The sequence below is a fragment of the Nelumbo lutea genome, chromosome 1, assembly GCF_056320005.1.
Source record: "Nelumbo lutea isolate HS-2025 chromosome 1, American lotus-T2T, whole genome shotgun sequence".
In the NCBI taxonomy this organism is placed as follows: domain Eukaryota; kingdom Viridiplantae; phylum Streptophyta; class Magnoliopsida; order Proteales; family Nelumbonaceae; genus Nelumbo; species Nelumbo lutea.
This window is the reverse complement of record NC_142684.1, coordinates 11389038-11408130: the sequence shown is the minus strand read 5'-3', so window position 1 is coordinate 11408130 and position 19093 is coordinate 11389038. Positions and strand designations below refer to the sequence as shown.

Sequence of the window (19093 nt, the reverse complement as noted above, 5' to 3'; positions counted from 1 at the left end):
TACGACTATCAACTCTAGGACTAAAGGAGACACGATGATGTTTCCCAAACAGACACAACTCATTATTTAAATTAGAAAGACGACTCAACGACGGAACAAGTAACTGAAGAGCTCTAAGAGTCGGATGACCAAGTCTGCAGCGCAACTGATGAGGGGAGAGAGATGACTGAAGAGTTGTTGCCGAACCACCTCCATCAAGATAATACAGTCCACCAGCTTCATGCCTTCCATCAATCTTCATCCTTGTCTTGAGATCTTGAAACACACGAGAGGAAGGGTAAAAAGTTATTGAGAAATTAAGAGACTTAGTCAATTTACTAACAGACATCAGGTTAAAGGGAAACTTAGGAACATATAAAACTGAGGAGAGGGATAATGAGTCTGTGTCAACATTATCAACACCATGTATGGATGATGTAGAGCCATTTGCAAGAGTAACAGATTGGGAAGTGGAGGACGGAGAAATGGATGAAAACACACCTGGAGTTCCAGTCATATGATCAGAAGCTTTAAAATCTATAATCCAACGGGAATGTGTGGATGCCAGACAAGTCGTACCTGTGTGTGCAAGGGTAGCCGTGTTCTGTTGAGATGTACCCTGAATGAATCGCTCATACTCATCCCGTGAAACTCACCATCTCCTTTCTGGAAGTATTTGTAGATGTAGTGGGGATCTGATCAGTAACTTGAGATTCTTGTCTTGAGCTACCACCATTTACTGTTGCATGATTTGCCCAGGTTGATGGTGGGCCATGTAGATCATAGCAAAAGTTGATAGTATGTTCCTCCAGACCACAATGAGTACATCTTCTCTGAGTATTACCACGTCCCCTACCACGGGCTCCCCCTGAGTCTCGTCCTCCAACACGACCACCACCACGACCACACATGGGTCCACCACCACTACCACGGCCATGCTGACATCTTCTACCACCACGACCTCCCCCTCTCATAACTGCAAATGCAGACCTATCTGACATAGTGGAGGTCTCTGTGGGTCCAATTGAAATCCTCCGGAGACGAGCAAACACTTCCTCAAGAGAGGGAAGAGCAGATCCACCTAGTATCTGTGTCCATACGGGGGGTTCATACTCAGACTTCAGCTCTACTAAAAATCTGGTCACATCCAACTGATCTCTCTGTTGTTGCTGAATTTTGACATCAGGTGTAAGAGGATGATAGACATTCAACTCATTTCATAAATTTCTCATACTGGCATAATAGTCCTCAAGACTGTTTCCCATGTTGCAGATTGAAGTACTCTTGGTACAGTTGGTAAACCCTTGTAGTGTTATCTTGTCCAGAATATAGTTTCCTTGCATGATCCCAGACTTACTTGGTTGTATATAAAAACATGAAGTTCACACTAATTTTGGACTCCATGCTGTTCCATAGCCAAGTCATAATTTGAGCATCCTTCTGCTCCCATTCATCCTATCCTGGAGAATCAATTGGGGGTTTATCTTCCCTCACATGTTTTACTTTCTTTTTGGCTTTTAGGAAAACTTCAACAGACTTATCCCAAGGGACATAATTCTCACCATTCAGTTTTATTGAGGTCATCTGCACATTCAGATAATCAGAAGGCACCATCGCACTTGATTTGTATTCACTGCTGTCTCGCATAATTGCACAGGAAAACAATGGGAAGCTGTACAACTAAATTGTTACTCTACTGCCCTAATAAATCACCACACTCCACACGAATGACTGAACACCACTAGTGTTCCTTGTACCAGGTTTCAGCAACAACACTCACAACTATTCACCACTGTTTCAGCAACAATATTCACAACTGTTCATCACTTTTAGCAACAGCGTTACTGTTTCCGTCTACTGTCAGCACTAAAAACCCTCACAACACACCTCACAAATAGGATATTCAGTTCTGCAACATATAAAAAAAACTTGCTACATACCACAACTTAGTTCGAAGATCATGTACCTGTCGAGTAGAGGGTACCAAGTCTGCACTGTCACCATCACAAAACCAGCCCTTTTCGAATTGTGAGTAGAGGGTTTTCTACCAACGACACAAAACCACAACAACTGCACTCATTGGAGTCATGGAAATCCCCAGAAGGAGAAAACAACCAGTCATTTTCTTTCTTTTTGGAAAACTCTCTAGGTATCAATGAGAATTCTGCAAAACCCTAGAAAGGAATGTGCAGAACAGAGAGAAAAGGAGACAACTGATCTGAACTGATTATCGTGGCTCTGCTACCATGATAAAACTCAGACTAGATGTTTGTATAAGTTCAGATCAGAAGAAAGAGAAGGAGAAGAGAGAGAGAAGGAGAAGAAGGAGAAGAAGAAGAAGGAGAAAAGGCCACAGCCGAACTAGAGAGAAAAATTCAAATCCCTCTAGTCGGCCCTTCTTTTATTTATACTCTTCTAAGGTATACAAGAATTACCATTGTGCCCTCACTTAAGTGAGAGCCACATCAGCTTAACAATACATATATAACTTAACATAAAAGGACTATACTACCCTTGTACGGCCGGCTCTATCAATATGTGATTGCTCAAGTATTCTACTTGTTGAGTTCAGTGGTATTTTAATGATTCCAGTGGTGAGCATATTAAATAGTTGCATGTTGCTGATAAAAAAAAACAATGCGTATGGTTTAAACAATTATGAAATTTTCGTGTTCGTTGTTGATTAGTGTACCATTCACATTTCCTAGATTTGATCAGATATCTTGATCTGTGACATCTTAAGATTAAAGTTGTTTTAATCTGTGCCTAGAAGTCTTTAGTAATATGACCAGAGGCAAGAAAATAATTTTGAATTAAAAGAATCAGTGTGGGCAAGCCTTCTTATGTTGGTGTGGCTAAAATTGCTGGGACTAGCCCATTAGTGTCTGAACCGCCCTAGTTTAATGTTAACTCAAACCCAAATTGTGTCTTTATCCATTCAGAGGATAGGTTGTGCCAAGGGAAAGGTGACCCACATGATAACTTGAATCCTCATGTGGGCCAGGGTAAGGGGAAGGCACTTATAGACGACATTAAGCATCTATCTTCTTCCTGTTCGAAGGGCCATGGCGAAGATTCTAAGAAACAGAAGTTTGTGGGCGCAGATATGTGGAGGGAGATGTTATAGTGGGTTCCCTGGAAGGAGATCTCTGGTATCAGCTCAAGCTTCTTGTCCTTTGATCACCCAAACCCTAGATATGTGAAAGATTATGTGGATGAAAGGGAGGAGGAAGATGAAGTCTGGGTAAACTGCCTTGATGGTGAAGAGGAGAATGAAGACGACTCAGATGATGAGACATGCTTAGGGAGTCAAGGGGAAGAAGATTTACCTGATCAAGGAGGAGGAACGATGCACATACAGTCATTGTTCCATGAAGTGGAAAGTGGAGGGAAAGGAATCTCTATGGCGCCAACCATAAGGGTAGAGCTTGTGTTGGAGATGTACAACAAGGTGGCTAGGGAGGTTAACCGAAAGTCAAATGAAGAAATACCTGCACCAAATCAACTCCCTTAGCAGGACATTAGTAAGGAAATAATCACGGACCACCTAATACAAGATAGGAATTCATCAAAGAGGGATAAACAACAGGTCATGACAAGAAATTAGGGTGTTCAAAAGGAGACGAGTCTGCTTCCAACTTGGACTCAAACCAAGGGGATAGATGATCCTCACTTCTCTAGACTAGAAGAGCCACCTGAATGTATCTCTTTTGCTCGAACCCTCCTCAAAGATGTAACTCAGGTAACCTTGTCAATTCGGTTTTTGCTACTGATGTTTGCTCTGTGTCTGTTGTGCTAGATTCCTTCTCAATTCTAGAGCCGAAGGCTCATGAGTGGAGGGCTTGGTGGCAGAGTTTGTAGGAAAACTTGGGTGTAAACTAAAGAATCCTAGTGATCTGAAAGTTTTTCTACAGAAGCAGGAGGAAGGTAAGGTGAGAAAGAGGAAATTAAGTGAAGTGGAGAGATTAAAGAGAGATTTGGAGGGTGTGACAAATCTTATGGAGGAAGTAGAAAAGAAGAAAAGGGTGTAAGTAGATTGTTACAGCAGGGGTCTCGGAAGTGTGATTTAAATGAAGATAATGAGCTGGAATATTTGGGGTATAGGAAGTACAAGGAAAAGAGCACTTTTGAGAGAGGCCATTAAGAAGCTGAACCCAGATGTGTTTTTACTTTAGGTGACTAAACAGGCAAACTTTGATAGGAGCTGGGAAAAGAGTATCTGGAGGGAAAGGGGAATTAGTTGGGTAGTTTCACCATCCTAGGGGTCTTCTGGGGGCATAGTGACCATGTGGAAGAACGAGGTGCTAGAGGGAACTAAGAAGCTAATTGGTAATTCTTTAGTGTCCATGAAGTTTAAACAAATTGAGGTCGATTTTGTCTGGGTGCTTACCAATGTATATGGACCTAATGATTATTGGGAAAGGAGGAAGTGCTGGGAAGAATTGGGGGATGTTAAAGGTTTATGGGAGGGTCCTTGGTGTTTAGGAGGAGACTTTAATGTAATCAGGTTCACAAATGAAACCGACAACTCTAGGTAGAGGGTGACTACCAAAATGGAGAACTTTAATAATTTTGTGGATGATTTTGAACTCAAGGAAATCCCACTTGTGCATAGTAACTTCACATGGTCCAATCTCCAAGCTAACCCTATATGTTCTAAACAGGATATATTCTTGTTCTCACCATACTAGGAAGAGCATTGGGGAGGGTTGATGTTGAGAGCACTCCCTAGGGTAATGGTGATTAGTAAGGAGTCGTTTGGGAGTGCTGGACCATCTCTGTTTAGATTCAAAAATACGTGGTTAACTCTAAGAAAGCTAGGGAGTGATGGACGGAGAGTAACCCTAGAGCAGAGTGGAAAGGAATGAGGTTTCACAGGAAACTTCAATATTAAAAGAGAGAATTAAAGAGTGGAATGCAAGGTGCCAACCAGCGGGTTGGTAAGGTCTTTTGCTGGTCATAGCAGAGACTTGAGATTGAATCCCACTTGCACCTGGGTTGGGGGATGGGCTACCCCTGTTGTGCATCCCTTCAGAAGATATAAAAAAAAATTAAAGAGTGGAACATGTTAGAGTTTGTGAAATAAGTGGAAACCTTGAGGAAAGAGACAGGGAACAGCGGGTGGAATTTAAAGAAGCAATTAGAGGATCTTCTACATAAAGAAGAGATTAGTTGGAGACAAAAATCCAGATGTAAATGGATTAGGGAGGGGGATAGGAATACAAAATTTTTTCATTCCTTAGCGAATGGGAGAAGGAAAGACTTTGTCTCTAAGCTTGAAGTGGAGGGCTCTACCATTTCTTTTCTTTTGATAGGAAACGGTAACTTTCATTAGATAAAACCAGAAGAACTGTCACCTTCTAAAGTAAAAGGAGACCTGAATAACAAATAACTTACAACACTGCACAAAACAAAACCTCCCGATTCACCCCTTGTTTTGCTAGGTTGTCAGCTAAAGCATTTGCTTACCTCTTAGACCAATACACTTGTGCACCCAGCTCCCTTGTGAGGCTCAATGATTTCCTTACATGTTGTCTAAGGGACCATGTTCCCAAACTATTTGATTACAGCCAACTTACTACTAATTTTGAATCCCCCTCCACTTCTAATTGTTGAAAACCCAATTGCTTGTCCCTTCCGAGCCCCTGGAGGAGAGCCAATACTTCAGCTCTAAGCGAATCCCCCAAACCTATTGGACCAGAATACATAGCTAGGATTTTTCCTTCAGCATCTCTAAACACACCCCCTACTCCAGAAGGTCCAGGGCTCCCAAGAGAGCTGCCATCATTGTTCAGTTTGACATTATGCTGCAAAGAAGGGGACCAAACTGCTTTTGCAAAATGAAACAACAGGGGCTTTTGCAAACCATTTCAGACCAATCTTGAGGAGAACATTGAATGAGAGAGTGTGGATTGAAGGCTTTGAGTGGCCGAGGTTAGATTTCGAGACTAGGGAGTGGTTAGAAAGAAAGTTTGATCTAGAAGAAGTTAAAGAGGTAGTTTTTTCTATGGACCATTCAAAAGCACTGGGTCCAAATGGATTCACATTGGCCTTTTATCAAGATTGTTGGGAGGTTTTGGAAGAGGACATTATGGGAGTCTTCGATGAATTTTATATAAGGGGAATAATTAATCTAGGCTTGAACTCTATCTTTGTGACTTTGGTTCCAAAGAAGATAGATACTATCCACCCGAGAGATTTAAGACTGATTAGCCTAGTCAAAGTTTATATAAGATCATAGCAGAAGTGCTGGCTCATAGGATTGGTAAAGCCTTACCTTCTATCATTGTACTGAGTCAAGGAGTCTTTGTGGAGGGGAGACATATTATTGATCAAATCCTAATAGCAATTGAAAGTGTGGAGGACTTCAAAAAATCTGGTAAGAAAGGAGTGATGTGTAAACTTGACTTGGGAAAAGCTTATGATATGGTGGATTGATCATTCTTACATCAGATGATGGTGAATTTTGGGTTTGGAGACAGATGGTGTAAGTGGGTGATGGGATGCCTTAGAACTTGTCGTCACTCATCTTGGTAAATGGGATAGTGGTTGATTTCTTCCTGGATTTGAGTGGGATAAGGCAAGGAGACACTCTTTCTCCGTTTTTGATCACATTGATAGCAGACGTTTTGGGAAGATTAGTCACTAGAGCAGACTCTAGGAATTTAATAAGAGGGTGAAGAGTGGGTAGGGACAGGGTACCACTGACTCACTTGCAATTTGCGGATGATACAATGCTTTTTTATGAGGGTGGAGATCTTAGTTGGCTAAGAAATTTGAACCTGACTATACAACTCTTTGAGCAAATATCAGAATTTAAAGGTGAATTTTGAAAAAGCTGTGTAGTAGGTATGAACTTAGAGGAGAGGGAGGTGGTTGAATGTGTAGACATCTTAGGTTGTGAAGTTTCCATTTGGCCTTTGAAGTATCTTGGATTGCTCCTTGGAGATAACCCTCTAAGGCAAAATTTGTGGGGCCTGGCGGTAGAGAGATTTGAAAAGCGACTAGCTTCTTGGAAGAGAGATTATTTGTCTCTTGGGGGATGAGTCACTTTGACCAAGTCCCCATTAGCTAATCCGTTGATATACTTTATGCCAATTTTTAAAGTGCTAGAAGAGATTTCTAGGATATTGGAGAAGTTAATGAGAGATTTTCTGTGGGACTAGGAGAGGAGAGGAATGACCATAGGGTTAGGTGGGAATCGGTAAATAGAAGCAAGGAGTGTGGAGGTCTAGGCCTAGGGAATATTCAGAAAAGGAATGTGGCGTTATTGGGAAAGTGGCTATGGAGATTTCCCTTAGAAAAGGAGAAGTTGTGGGCAAAGATTGTGACAAGTATTTATGGGCTTGCTGGTAATGGCTGGGAGGCTGGAATGTTGGTTAGGACTACAAGAGCTTATCCTTGGAAAGCTATCCATGCCTCTCTGCCTCTCTTTCTGCCCTGGTCAGGTACAATCTCCATTATAGCAACCTTATTAAATTTTGGGAACAATTCCCTCTTGAAGGATCAATTCTCATCCTTGTTTGGACTTTGTCAGCCTTTGGGGTCTTTTCTTGTGCATCCTATTTCAAAGGTTTAATTCAATCATCTAATCCTCCAGGGCAGACTTTTCCAGTTAAGGAAGTCTGGTGTAAACCTATTCCACCAAGGGTTGGGAGTTTTTGTTGGGAAGCATTCTTGGAAAGATTCAATACTTGTGATTTGCTTCAGAAAAAGAGACCTAATTGTTATCTATCTCCTCACTGGTGTTTTCTCTGCAAGTCTATGGGCGAGACTAGTTACCACTTATTGATTTCCTGCTCTTTTACTAATTATATTTGGGAGTGGTGTTTTTTTTTTTTGTTTAGGTGTAATGGGAGGAAAGGAATAGAAGAATTTTTTCAGATAGAGAAAGAAGTCCACAAGATCTTTTGGAAGTGATCCTCCTTAGTGTGGTACAGTGTCCGAAAGTCTTTGAACCTGTTTAAAGACTTTACAGCGGTGGATTTGGTCAGAAATTGGAAGGAAATTGCAAGTTCATCTCCAGCTAAGGACACCTCCCTATCTTCTTGGACTCCTCCCATTGGTTTCTTCAAATTAAACTTCAATGGGAGTAGCATTGGAAATCCAGGTCCTTTAGGTATTAGGGGTGTTGTAAGAAATGAGGAGGGTAGGGTATTAGCTATGTTTTTGGGGACAATTCTAGTGGGTGATGCTCTTTGGGCTGAGATCTCAGCTGTCTTAGAAGGAACTCGAAGGGCTAATTAGCTGAACATCACTAAATTGGTTATAGAGCGGGATTCTAAATTGGTAGTGGGCTGGATAAAAGAAGATAATGCTAGCTTTTGGAACCATAGCAATGAGAAGAGGAAATTTAAGTGGCTGACTAAGGATACTAAGTCAAATTGAATTGAGTAAAAAGAAGTGCTAACTCCTTTGCTGATGGGCTAGCCAAACAAGGGGTGACTAGAGACTCTAGGTTTTGGAGAGTTAAGAGATTTTATTTCCTTTCTCCTGTATTTAATTCTTTTTATTAATGAAAATTACAAGTGAAGGTAAGGATGAAACAAGGGAGTTAAACAAAGACTTACAAGTGAAGGTCCCAACCAAATTGAGGGTCCACACCCTACTATCAACACCCCCCTCCCCAAGAACCACAAGATTTAGCAAGGTAAGCAAAGCAGACACAAAGGGGATTTCACTCTCTAAGGTTCCTAGTGAGGGCCAAATTCCGATTTAAACCAAAAGGAGGAGGGGGGCAAATGAACTCAAACATAGGTTTACCCTTGAGGTTGGAAAGAACATAAAAGTAGCTCTGTGAAGACAACCAACATCCCATCCATTACTTGACAGCCCATGAATACTTGCTAGCACTTTGTGCCAAAGCCTTTCACTTTCCAACGGGAATCTCCATAGCCATTTGCTCAACAAAGAAAAAAAAATTTCATTCTAATATTCCCAAATCCCAACCCCCCTTTCGCCTTTAGCTTTATCACCTTCTCCTAACTCAGAAAATGGTCTTTCTTGCCTTGCCTGTGTTGCCACAAAAAAATCTCTCCTAATCTTTTCCAATTTTCTCACAACATTTTGGGCCATTCTAAAAACCAACATATAGTAGATAGGAAGATTAGCTAAGGTAGATTTGATCAAAGTTATTCTCCCACCTAGTGTTTTAAAAGTGCAAGGTGCAGGGGTCACTTTGTGCTTGAGGTGCAAGGCACAAGGTGAGGTGCATGCCTTTTTGAAGCAAGGCGTAAAAATAAAAAAAAAGCTAAAAGTTCAAAAAACTATTAGAAAAATAAAAAATTCTAAAAATTTCAAAAAAGATATTAAACATAATATTAATGAAAAATACATAAACATAACATGTAAAGCATATTCAAATGTGAATTTAAAAATAAAAATCAAACATATAAAACATTTTCAGGCATGTAAAACCCACAATTTCTTTTTTCCTCAATTGCATTACTTAAATTAGCTAATGTGATGTAAAACATATTAAATTCCTGATTCTACGAGCTGCCTTTGTGCCACTCCCCTCGAGGCAAGACCAAACAAGTCCATGTTAGGGTGGACCTATTTGGTAATGTTGTTCGTTCATCTATCCTACTAAAATATCTTCTTAAAAAGCAATTAAAATTATAAAATCATTATTTTTTGTGTGAGAGCTAAGAATTTAGGACCCTAACATGGACTTGTTTGGGCTTGCCTCGAGGCGCATTGCACAAGGGTCCAGGGGCGGAGGCTCCAACCCAATCACTAGGTTCAGAAAAAGCAAAAAAGCGACAAACTTTCACAAGGCGCACATCTGGGCTGAGGTGCAAGGTGCATTGGGCACACACCTAGGCACACCGGTCGTGCACATTTTGAAAGGACTGAGCCTAGGACCTGGGGGAGGTGCCTACCCTAAAATGCGCCTCGCCTGTGAGCCTAGGCGCGCCTTTTAAATCACTGCTCCCACCCAGAGAAATGCAATTTCTCTTCCACCCAACTAATCTCTTCTCAAACCTTTCCATTACTGGAGTCCAAAACATCAAAAAATTAGGGTTGTCACCAAGGGGTAACCCTAGATACTTGATTGGCTAGTTTCCTTTCTCACACCCGAAATAGCCTACCAAATCCCCCAAAACATCTTCCTGTACATTAATGCCAACCAATAAACTTTTACCCCAGTTAATCTTCAAATTGGAGGCCCTCTCAAAGAGATTCACTACCAACTTCAAATTCTCCACCCCTACTCTAAGTCCCCATCACAAAAAACTAAGATACCATCTACAAATTATAGATGACTTGCCTGAAATCTATCCCTCCAAACTGACCAGCCATTAATCAATGGCATACCATTAGCTCTAGAGATCAACTTACTAAGAACCTCAGCTACCAAAGTAAACAGGAAGGGTGAAAGTGGATCACCTTGTCAAAGACCTCGAAACCCTTTGAAAAAAGCAACCACCGAGCCATTGACAAGAATTGAGTAGTGGCTAGATTGTAAGCAACCTCTAGTCCATTTACACCACAGCTCCCCAAAGGCACAACTTATCATGGTATTAAGAACTCGCAATCCACAAGATCATAGGCTTTCTCCACTTCTAGTTTAACCACTACTCCTTTCTTCTCTAATCTCTTTTGGGCCTCAATGTACTCATTAGCAATTAAAATTTGATCCACAGTTTGCCTATCTTGAACAAAAGCCCCTGGAACTTAGAGATAGGGGGGGGGGACCTTCTTCACTCTAAGAGACATTACCTTAGCAATTATCTTGTAATTGCTCGTAACTAGACTGATAGGTCAGAAATCCTTAGGGTGAGCAGCACTAACTTTCTTAGGGATGAAAGCTATGAAAGTGGAATTCATTCCCGGGATTAAATTGCCCCATATTTCCTTAGTTGAATCCATCCATAAATAATGCTGACTAAAGTGAGGTTTAATAGACTTCACCAACCACTCAATAACAGTGTAATTCTCCCACATCCATTTTTCATAAGTAGGATTAGTGTTGCATAGACTTCACCAACCACCCAATAACAATGTAATTGTCCCACATCCTTTTTTCATAAGTAGGATTAGTCTCCTGTGGCTTCTTCTTATTGCTTGTGAGATAGTTCAACTTTCCTCTACTACAAACATGTATTCTTACTGACTGTGACCAGGCCAGATAGTTGGCCGCATCTAACTTAATTGTAGTCATAGCATTCAACAGATTACAAATCCTATTGGACCAACCTCGGACTCTGTGATTTTCTTTGTCTCTACTTAAAATTGTTTCATTGATCTAAAACTTCAGTAAATAGTACTCTGTTGTCAAACGAAGATGAACAAAACACAAAGCACTGACCTTCAATCAATCAAAAGGCTAGTTCTAGGGTTTCAAACAACCCTGCAACCTAGGAAAAAAGGGAAAATTGCAGCCACTCCTACCAGAGGATTTGGAAACCATTCCAATAGGATCGATCTCAATCTAATCCCAAATAAAGTCTACCAAGTCTTGAGCACTAGCCTAAAACAGTCCCCGTGACCCTTTTCCTGGTTCCTTCTCTAGTTGGCTAGGGTTTTAGGGTTCTTGGGCAGAATCTCCAAGTATCTTCTTGGGCTTCCAAATCTGACTGTAAAGTCTCCAAAACCCTCTACCAACTAGGCTACAGCAAGCATAAGCATTCGACAATATAACTCTCCTTTCACTCTTCAATTAAATCAAAAAAGGAAGAAAAAGAATTGGAGGTGCTGTGATGCCAATAAAAAAAATCAAAACAACAATAAAAGGGTGCATTTAGTTAAGGGTAATATTACAGAAAGTAAAGAGGAAGTTCAGAGCCATAGGAAGAAGAAGGTTTTAGAGAAGGGAGGAGAAGAGTGAATCGTATCTCTCTCCAATCCCCTAGTTGACACTTTTATTAAATTAAATAATAATGAATGGGGAATTACACAGATGTCCTTAATGGGGCTGCAACTCAATAAAAATAAAATAAATGGAGTTAACAGGCCCATATGTGAAGGCCAACTAACACAAATAAAAGACAGACTAGGAACTACTTGTCAGCCCATCATCTCTACAGAGTAACAGATTTCAGCCTCTTCATAAACCATTACTGATGTCATACATGGATCTTCAGTAGTCAATTCTTTAGACTTGATTTATCAAAAAAAAAAATATATTCTTTAGACTTGTGAACAGAAGTTTCACGATTTGGTTTGTTGTCCATGGCCCCTTCCAGAGTTCCCTGATATGGTCCAGTTCAGTTAAGAATGTTGGGGCATACCCTGAAAAAGCTTAATTATGATTTTGATGTAGTACCTTAAGCATTATGCCATTATCATCTAAGGAGGTCTTACCTGTACCTTTAAAAACATTAAAAGGTAAATCTCTTTATGTTTTTTAATAGGTAATAGAAAGAAAATTTAATAAATACAGACTTTAATTACATCTATATTCATCACATGTTTTTCTTTCATTTCCTACACATGGTACAATGGTATTGCTTTCTTTCTCTGTGATATTTAGGATTCATTTCATTTAACTATTAGCCCATCTCTGGCATCAAATTTGATCTGGTCTATTATTGGGCTTCAGGGTTATGTGCCTTCTGATAATTATTACCCTTTGCACTGTGTTTTATAATAAATAACCTTAAATTCATGTAGGATAAAAACCAACCTTCATAATGTTTTGAAGTTTTGTGCTTTAAAGCCTGAAGCTGAAGTTCTTATTTGTAGTGATATGAGACTGCTTTAGTTCTCAAATGCAAATTTTGGTTTGTTTATTTATTTGTTATGTGGTAGTTCTGTTCTACTTTATCATCAGCTAGACAATTATCTTTTTGGACTATGCAATTTGTACACGATAGTTGCTTATGTGATTATCCTTGATGTGTCTAGGTATGCCTCGTCCTTCCGTTTTTCTGGTGACTATCAGGATAGAAAGCCAACAGATCTCATGGGTAGACGAAAAACGAGGATCATTGCCATAGATGCATTATGCAATCCAAAATTGAGACAGTACAGACTTGAATTCCTCCTTAGGTATGTTAGGATGGTGGTCTTAATCTTATAACTTCTGAAACTGTTATCTACATCAACAAAAAACGAAAGAAAAGAAAATTGCCATATTAGCAAAAAAAAAAAAAAAAGAAAAGAAAAAACTGCAAGATGTTTTTGAAGTGTTTTTTTTCTCCTTTAGTTATTAGAAGCAAAAAGTAAATGGTTTGACAAACAAATTCTATGAGCTGCAAGCCATTTTGTATAGATTCTTTTACTATCATGAATAAAATCTAACGATGGCCACCCCTCCACTGGGAGTAAATTTTGGGTTGGAAAAGAAAAAGAAACAAATTTTTGGATTTCAAATTATTTTTGGTTTATGAGACATGATATCAAATCACTGATGAAAACTTGTTCTTTAAAACAAAATTTCATGAAATGATTTTTTGGTTCAGTTTTTTTCTTCTTTTTCTTTTCTTTCTTTCTTTTTTTTTTTTTGAGAGAGGCAGAGTATTGTGTTCATTCAGAGTAAGTAAGCATGTACATGTATGATCATCTTACAGAAAACAACTATATAAAGTATGTTCATTCTGCACCTGCCCTGCCTGAATTACAAAAAAGAATATCTACATATATAGTGGCAGGATCAAAATAGCTTTGATAGGAAATGTTACTAAATTGATCTGTTGCTGCCAGCTGTTAATGGATGGAACCCATTATCTGCTTGATTAATTTCATCCACTGAACAACTTTGGTTCCTCTTCTTCCATATACACCATGATACTGTAGCAGGAATAGTGATCCTAAGTTTTCTTCCCTTTTCATTTAGTCCTTTTGGTTTCAGGAGCACAAGTGGTCTGAGAACCTTTCTGGAAAACACCAAGGAAGATTCAAGGTTTAAAATGTCAATGTTGATGGAAATGTCGCTTACCAAAATATAGGATATATGTCGGAAATGTCGAGGGGAAATATTGTAAAAATTAGAGACATTGTGGAAATATTATGAAATATGTGGAAATATGCAAAGATATTTTGTCAAATGATAAAAGAAGCATTGATACATATTTCTAGACTATTATCTTATTCCCAACCATTATATAAAGCTAAGAAACTAAGATCAATAACAAATTAGTAAATGACAATTTACTGATTTATTATGCATTTTGATGTTTTTACAAGGTTATCTGATATTTTCTTTTCTTATTTTTAATTCTGATTTATTATAAATTCTAATGTATTTATTTCACACTAGTAAATAGAAATACATTTATTCTGATTTTTTAAATATTAAAGTTATAATGCATTATGTTTTATTATAAATTTAATAAACTGATTCTCCTTTTTGTAGTATTAAGATTATGATAAATTCTGATTTCTTATAAAACTTAATGAATTTAATATGATTTTTAATACTAAATTTCTCCCCCATCCTTCCCTCAAATCTCATTCATCACATTTATATCAAAAGCTTCCAACTTTGTTTCCTGCAAGAGGACTGCATCAGGCTTCTGATGTCTAATTATGTTGTGAACCAGAGCTCTTCTCTTCTTTTCCTTTAGGCAGAATTATCATTGTTAATCAACTGCCCATACATGGATTTGACAGAGATCCCTGATTTCTCTCATTTCCAACTTCTTGAATCTTCTTGATCTGGTTTTGGATAGGTTCTATTAAACAAGCTGAGTAATGAAACCATCTCCTCTATTTCCCAATCATTCAGACTCCTTAGAGTAGGACACCAGGAAACAACCCCCTTTTGGCACTTATATGAGTCATTTACTTTTGCTTCCCTATTTTCTGCAAGGATATATAGGGAAGGGAATCTCTCCATCAAAGCTTGGCCTTCACACCATTCATCTTTCCAGAATTTAATTTTGTCTCCCTCCCTTACTTTCAGCTAGATACCTTGAATAAAATTAATTTGAGACTTCCTAAGTCCTCTCCAAATTGAGCAGCCATAAGGACCCTCCACAATACCTGGATCCCAATTGATATTCCTAATCCAAAATTTTCTGCTAGTATTTGTCTCCATAAGTGATGGGGCTGTGAACTGAATCTCCAAAACCATGTTGCAATTAAAGCAATAATTCTCTAGTAATATTATTTATCTATAACCATTTTTGGTTTCAGTTTTGAAAATAAAAAAGATACATATACAACCAAGAACTTGGTTTCTGTGACTTCATAAGAACCAATTTGTTTTCAAGCTAGATGGTTTTGATTTTTTGAACACAAAAAATAATTCGCATTGGAGAAGACACCCTAGGTGGTGTTCTGCAACATGAATGCTTTTGTTTTCATTTGTTTTTGAAACCATCATGTTTGCAAAAAAGTAAATAAATAAATAAATAAATAAATGAATATTTGAAACATGTTCTTGAATTGTGTTTTTGTTTTAAGCAATGTTTTAAAACACAGAGGTGTGAAGCGAGGTGTTCCACTACCTAGAAGTGTGAGGCGTAGTTTAGAATGTAAGAGACGTAAGCCTCCCGAACACAAGGAGGCATAAGCCTCCTTAAGAGGAGGGGGGATGATGAGGAAGAAGAGGAAGAAAAATCTCATTTTCTTTATTTTTAATAAAAATCTTTTATATTAAGAAAAATGAAGATGCATAGAACTAATCAAAAGAGGGGGCTGGGGGGTCTGGGGGCAAAGCCCCCCACCCAAGGGGTCTAGGGGATTATCCTTGGCCCACTTTCTTTCCCCTTCCCTTCCCTTCCCTTTCTTTTCTTTTATTTCTTTTATTTCTTTTTTTTTTCTCCTCCTTCCCTTTCCTTTCCTTTTTTTCTTTCTTTTTCCTTTTTTTTTTGTCTTTATACATGAGGTGTGCATACGGGGCGTACGCCTCAAAGGTGTTAGCACCTCTGGCATATGCCTTAGGGCGTTTTGGGGGTGCCTTGCCTGCCTCTAGGCGTACGCCTACCACACCTTTTAAAATACTACTTTCTTAGCCTTAGGATCCAACTTCCTACGATGAGGACCAAGAATGTAAACAAAACAAGCACAGTAAAAAACTCTCAAAGGTATATGAAATATCTCCTCATTTGGAAATAAAAGGCTGAATGGCTCCTTGAACCCCAAGATGTGTGAAGGAACACGGTTGATAAAAAACACAGCCGTGAGAACTACATCTCCCCAAAACTGAATAGGAACTAAGGCACACACCATAAAAATTCTTGCCGCCTCCATAATGTGTTTATTTTTCCTCTCTGTTGCAGTGTATAAGCACAACTACTTCGGTAAATCACCCCATGCTCTAAAAACTATGTAGCCAAATCCTTCTCAAAATATTCTCTAGCTTTGTCTGATCTAAGTCTTAGTCCTCACTCCATCTGGTAGAACCAGTGTTTTAAAAGGCTTGGGAGGCATACACCTGGAGGTGCCTCTAGGCGAGGCGCTCCCAAATCGCCCTAAGGTGTATGCTAGAGGTGCTGATACCTCTGAGGTGTATGCCTAATGCGCTTTTATCATGAGGCGTGCTAGAGGCGTATGCCTCATGCTTCTCATGCACATCTTATATAAATAGACAAAAAAAAAAGAAAAAAGAAAAAAAAGGAAAGGAAAGGAAAAGAAAGGGAAGGGAAAGAAAAAGAAAGAGAAGAAAAAAAAAAGATGGAAAGAAAAGAAAAGGAAGGGGAAGGGAAGAAAAGATAATGGGAAAGAAAGTGGTTTGCCCCCCTTTTCAATGCAACCCAATTTGTTTTTTTGTTTTTTTTTTTTGAGTCAGGGGGGTCTTGCTCAGCTTCGGCGAGTGAGTGAACAAGACCCCCCCCCCCCTTCAACTAATGTTATGCATCTTTATTTGTTCTTAATATAATATAAAAGATTTTTATTAAAAATAAAGAAAAAATGAGATCCCCCCTTTCTCTTCATCCTCCTAACCCCCTTCTCTTAAGGAGGCTTACACCTCTTGCATTTTGAACTACGCCTCACGCCTCTAGGTAGTGGAATGCCTCCATATTTTAAAACATTGGGTAGAACTACCGCACCAAAATGGGTAACTCATCATGAGATCTCATTAGACAAATCCAAGAACATTGAATAATCATCCACAAACAAAAGAAAATACCAGTAACCATCCATGGAAGAAATATGATACACTCCCCATACATTTGTGTGAACAATATCAAAAACAGAAGAAGTTCTTTTATTGTTTGGTTTGAAAGAATGTCTACAATGCTTTCCCAACTGACAACTCTCACACTCCAGACTAGATGATTGAATAGACTCAAATAATTTTGGAAACAAACATCTCAAGGAACTAAAAGAAAGATGAGCTAAACAATTATGCCATAGCATAACTTGACTAACTGTGACCCTCTACTACTATTGCTAACATGGTGGCTTTGATGTCTCGTAAGCTCATCTAGAAGGTAGAATCCATTCACCTCACTACCACAGACCACTCCCAATTGTCCTCCTTGACTCTAGATCGTGCAAAACTCAATTACTAGGAAGAAAAATCACTAAGAAATTCAAGTTCTTTGTCAAACTACTCACAAAAAGAAGGTTAGTATGAAGTCTAGGAACATGTAAGACAGATGACAAAGTAATCCCATCAGTCACCCTAGCTGCCCCTTTCCTAGCAATGGCAATATGAGAACCATCTGTTGTGTCTCTACCGGAACAGAATTGATAAGAACTAAAAAGGGTAGATATATTGGTCATGTGCTTAAATGTTCTTGAATCTATAATCTAGGGAGGTTCCTCCTTACCTGAGGTGGAGGCATAATGTGCAACCACATGTGAACTATTTGTATGAGCAAAGGAAGTAGTGTGACTGGTGCCTGCACTTTGTTACCCGCTTGAAGAACTAGAACCAGTTGAATCTTTCTTAATTATAAGCTATCCAAACTTTTCCTATTCAGTTTTGACTGTTGCCATTGCAATGGACTCTGAATTGGCTTGGGTAAGAGGTCTCATAGAGTCTCCAATCACTACCGCATTTGCTTTTCTCTTATTGTTCTTGACCCAATCTGGTATGAATGTGGATGGAGCTTCCAACAAGTGTATCTGCTATGCTTAGGTTTCTTGTAGTAGTTATACACCAAGTCCTTCTTATCCTCTCTCTTGATTTCACTACTCCCCTTGTCTCCATTTGGCTTAGTTTTGGTTGTACTAACCATAGCCGATTGGTCAACTCCAGACTGCCTCAACATGACATTCCTCCTACTCTCCTCTCCAAACACAAAGGCATAAACTTGAGAAAGAGTGACACTCTTAGGTTGTTGCATCCTTTGTACTCTCCCAAACCATAGTCTCTAAGTGATCTATCTCCTGCCAAAGTGTTTTCAACATGGAGAAATACATAGCAATAGGTCTATCTCCTTATTTTGTATTAGTCATGGTAGGCTCTGGCTACATTTTGTTTCTACGAATAGGTCTCAGTCACTCCATCCTAAATCTCCTTTGTTGTATTTTTCCACAAAAAAAAAAAATTCTTACCAATATGTGGTAACGTTGAATTACACAACCAAGATATCACCATGTAATTCTCCTATACCCATTGGGAGGAATCTGTATCAAGTTTCTTCTCATCCCTAGTAAGGTATCCCAGCCTCCCACGAGCTCCAATAGCCATCTTCGCTGATTGTGCCCACTCTAAATAGTTTGTACCACCTAACTTAACCGTGGTAATAATCCTAGGTCCAAAAGATTCTCTGGAGCCTACTCCACATTGTTTGTTACTGGTTGAACTCTACTCAGTGCTCTAGCCCTCCATAATTCTCAAAATAGATTAGAAAAACAAGTATAGGTTAGAAAACCTCCTCCTACTAAGGTTCCTGTCTCCATGAGAATTGGTAGAAACAAGAGAAAAGATAACCGCTCCCTCCAAAGACCTCAGAAATCAGTAGAACTTGAACCGCCCCTTCAGAATTCACCAAGAACTCCAAAAAATGTAGAGCGCCCCTTCCTAGGTAAAAAATGAAGAGTCCTACTACAATCAAGATTCTTCCCACTTCTCAAAATTTTCCTGATTTTGGTGATCAGCCCTATATCTGCTACAAGAGGTTCTAGATCCACCAAAAAATCCAAAAGCCGAGCACTTTTGGAGTCTTCGATCAGCCCTCTAACTCATCATGCAGTCAGTTGATCTATGGCTGCACGATGGGAGCATAGAAAAAAAATCAAATCTTGCTCTGATACCAAGTAGAAATCT

General features: G+C 39.1%; 1 protein-coding gene across 9 annotated transcripts in view; it reads left to right on the top strand.

Moving 5' to 3' along the window:
• Positions 1-19093, top strand: part of LOC148873525 (poly(ADP-ribose) glycohydrolase 1-like) — a 66288-nt gene that overhangs the window by 31077 nt on the left and 16118 nt on the right. For all 9 annotated transcript variants that reach the window (XM_088965863.1, XM_088965862.1, XM_088965866.1 and 6 more), the window contains exon 7: positions 12832-12975. In XM_088965863.1, coding sequence (XP_088821989.1) covers positions 12832-12975 — 144 coding nt within the window. The remainder of the gene's footprint in view (positions 1-12831; positions 12976-19093) is intronic.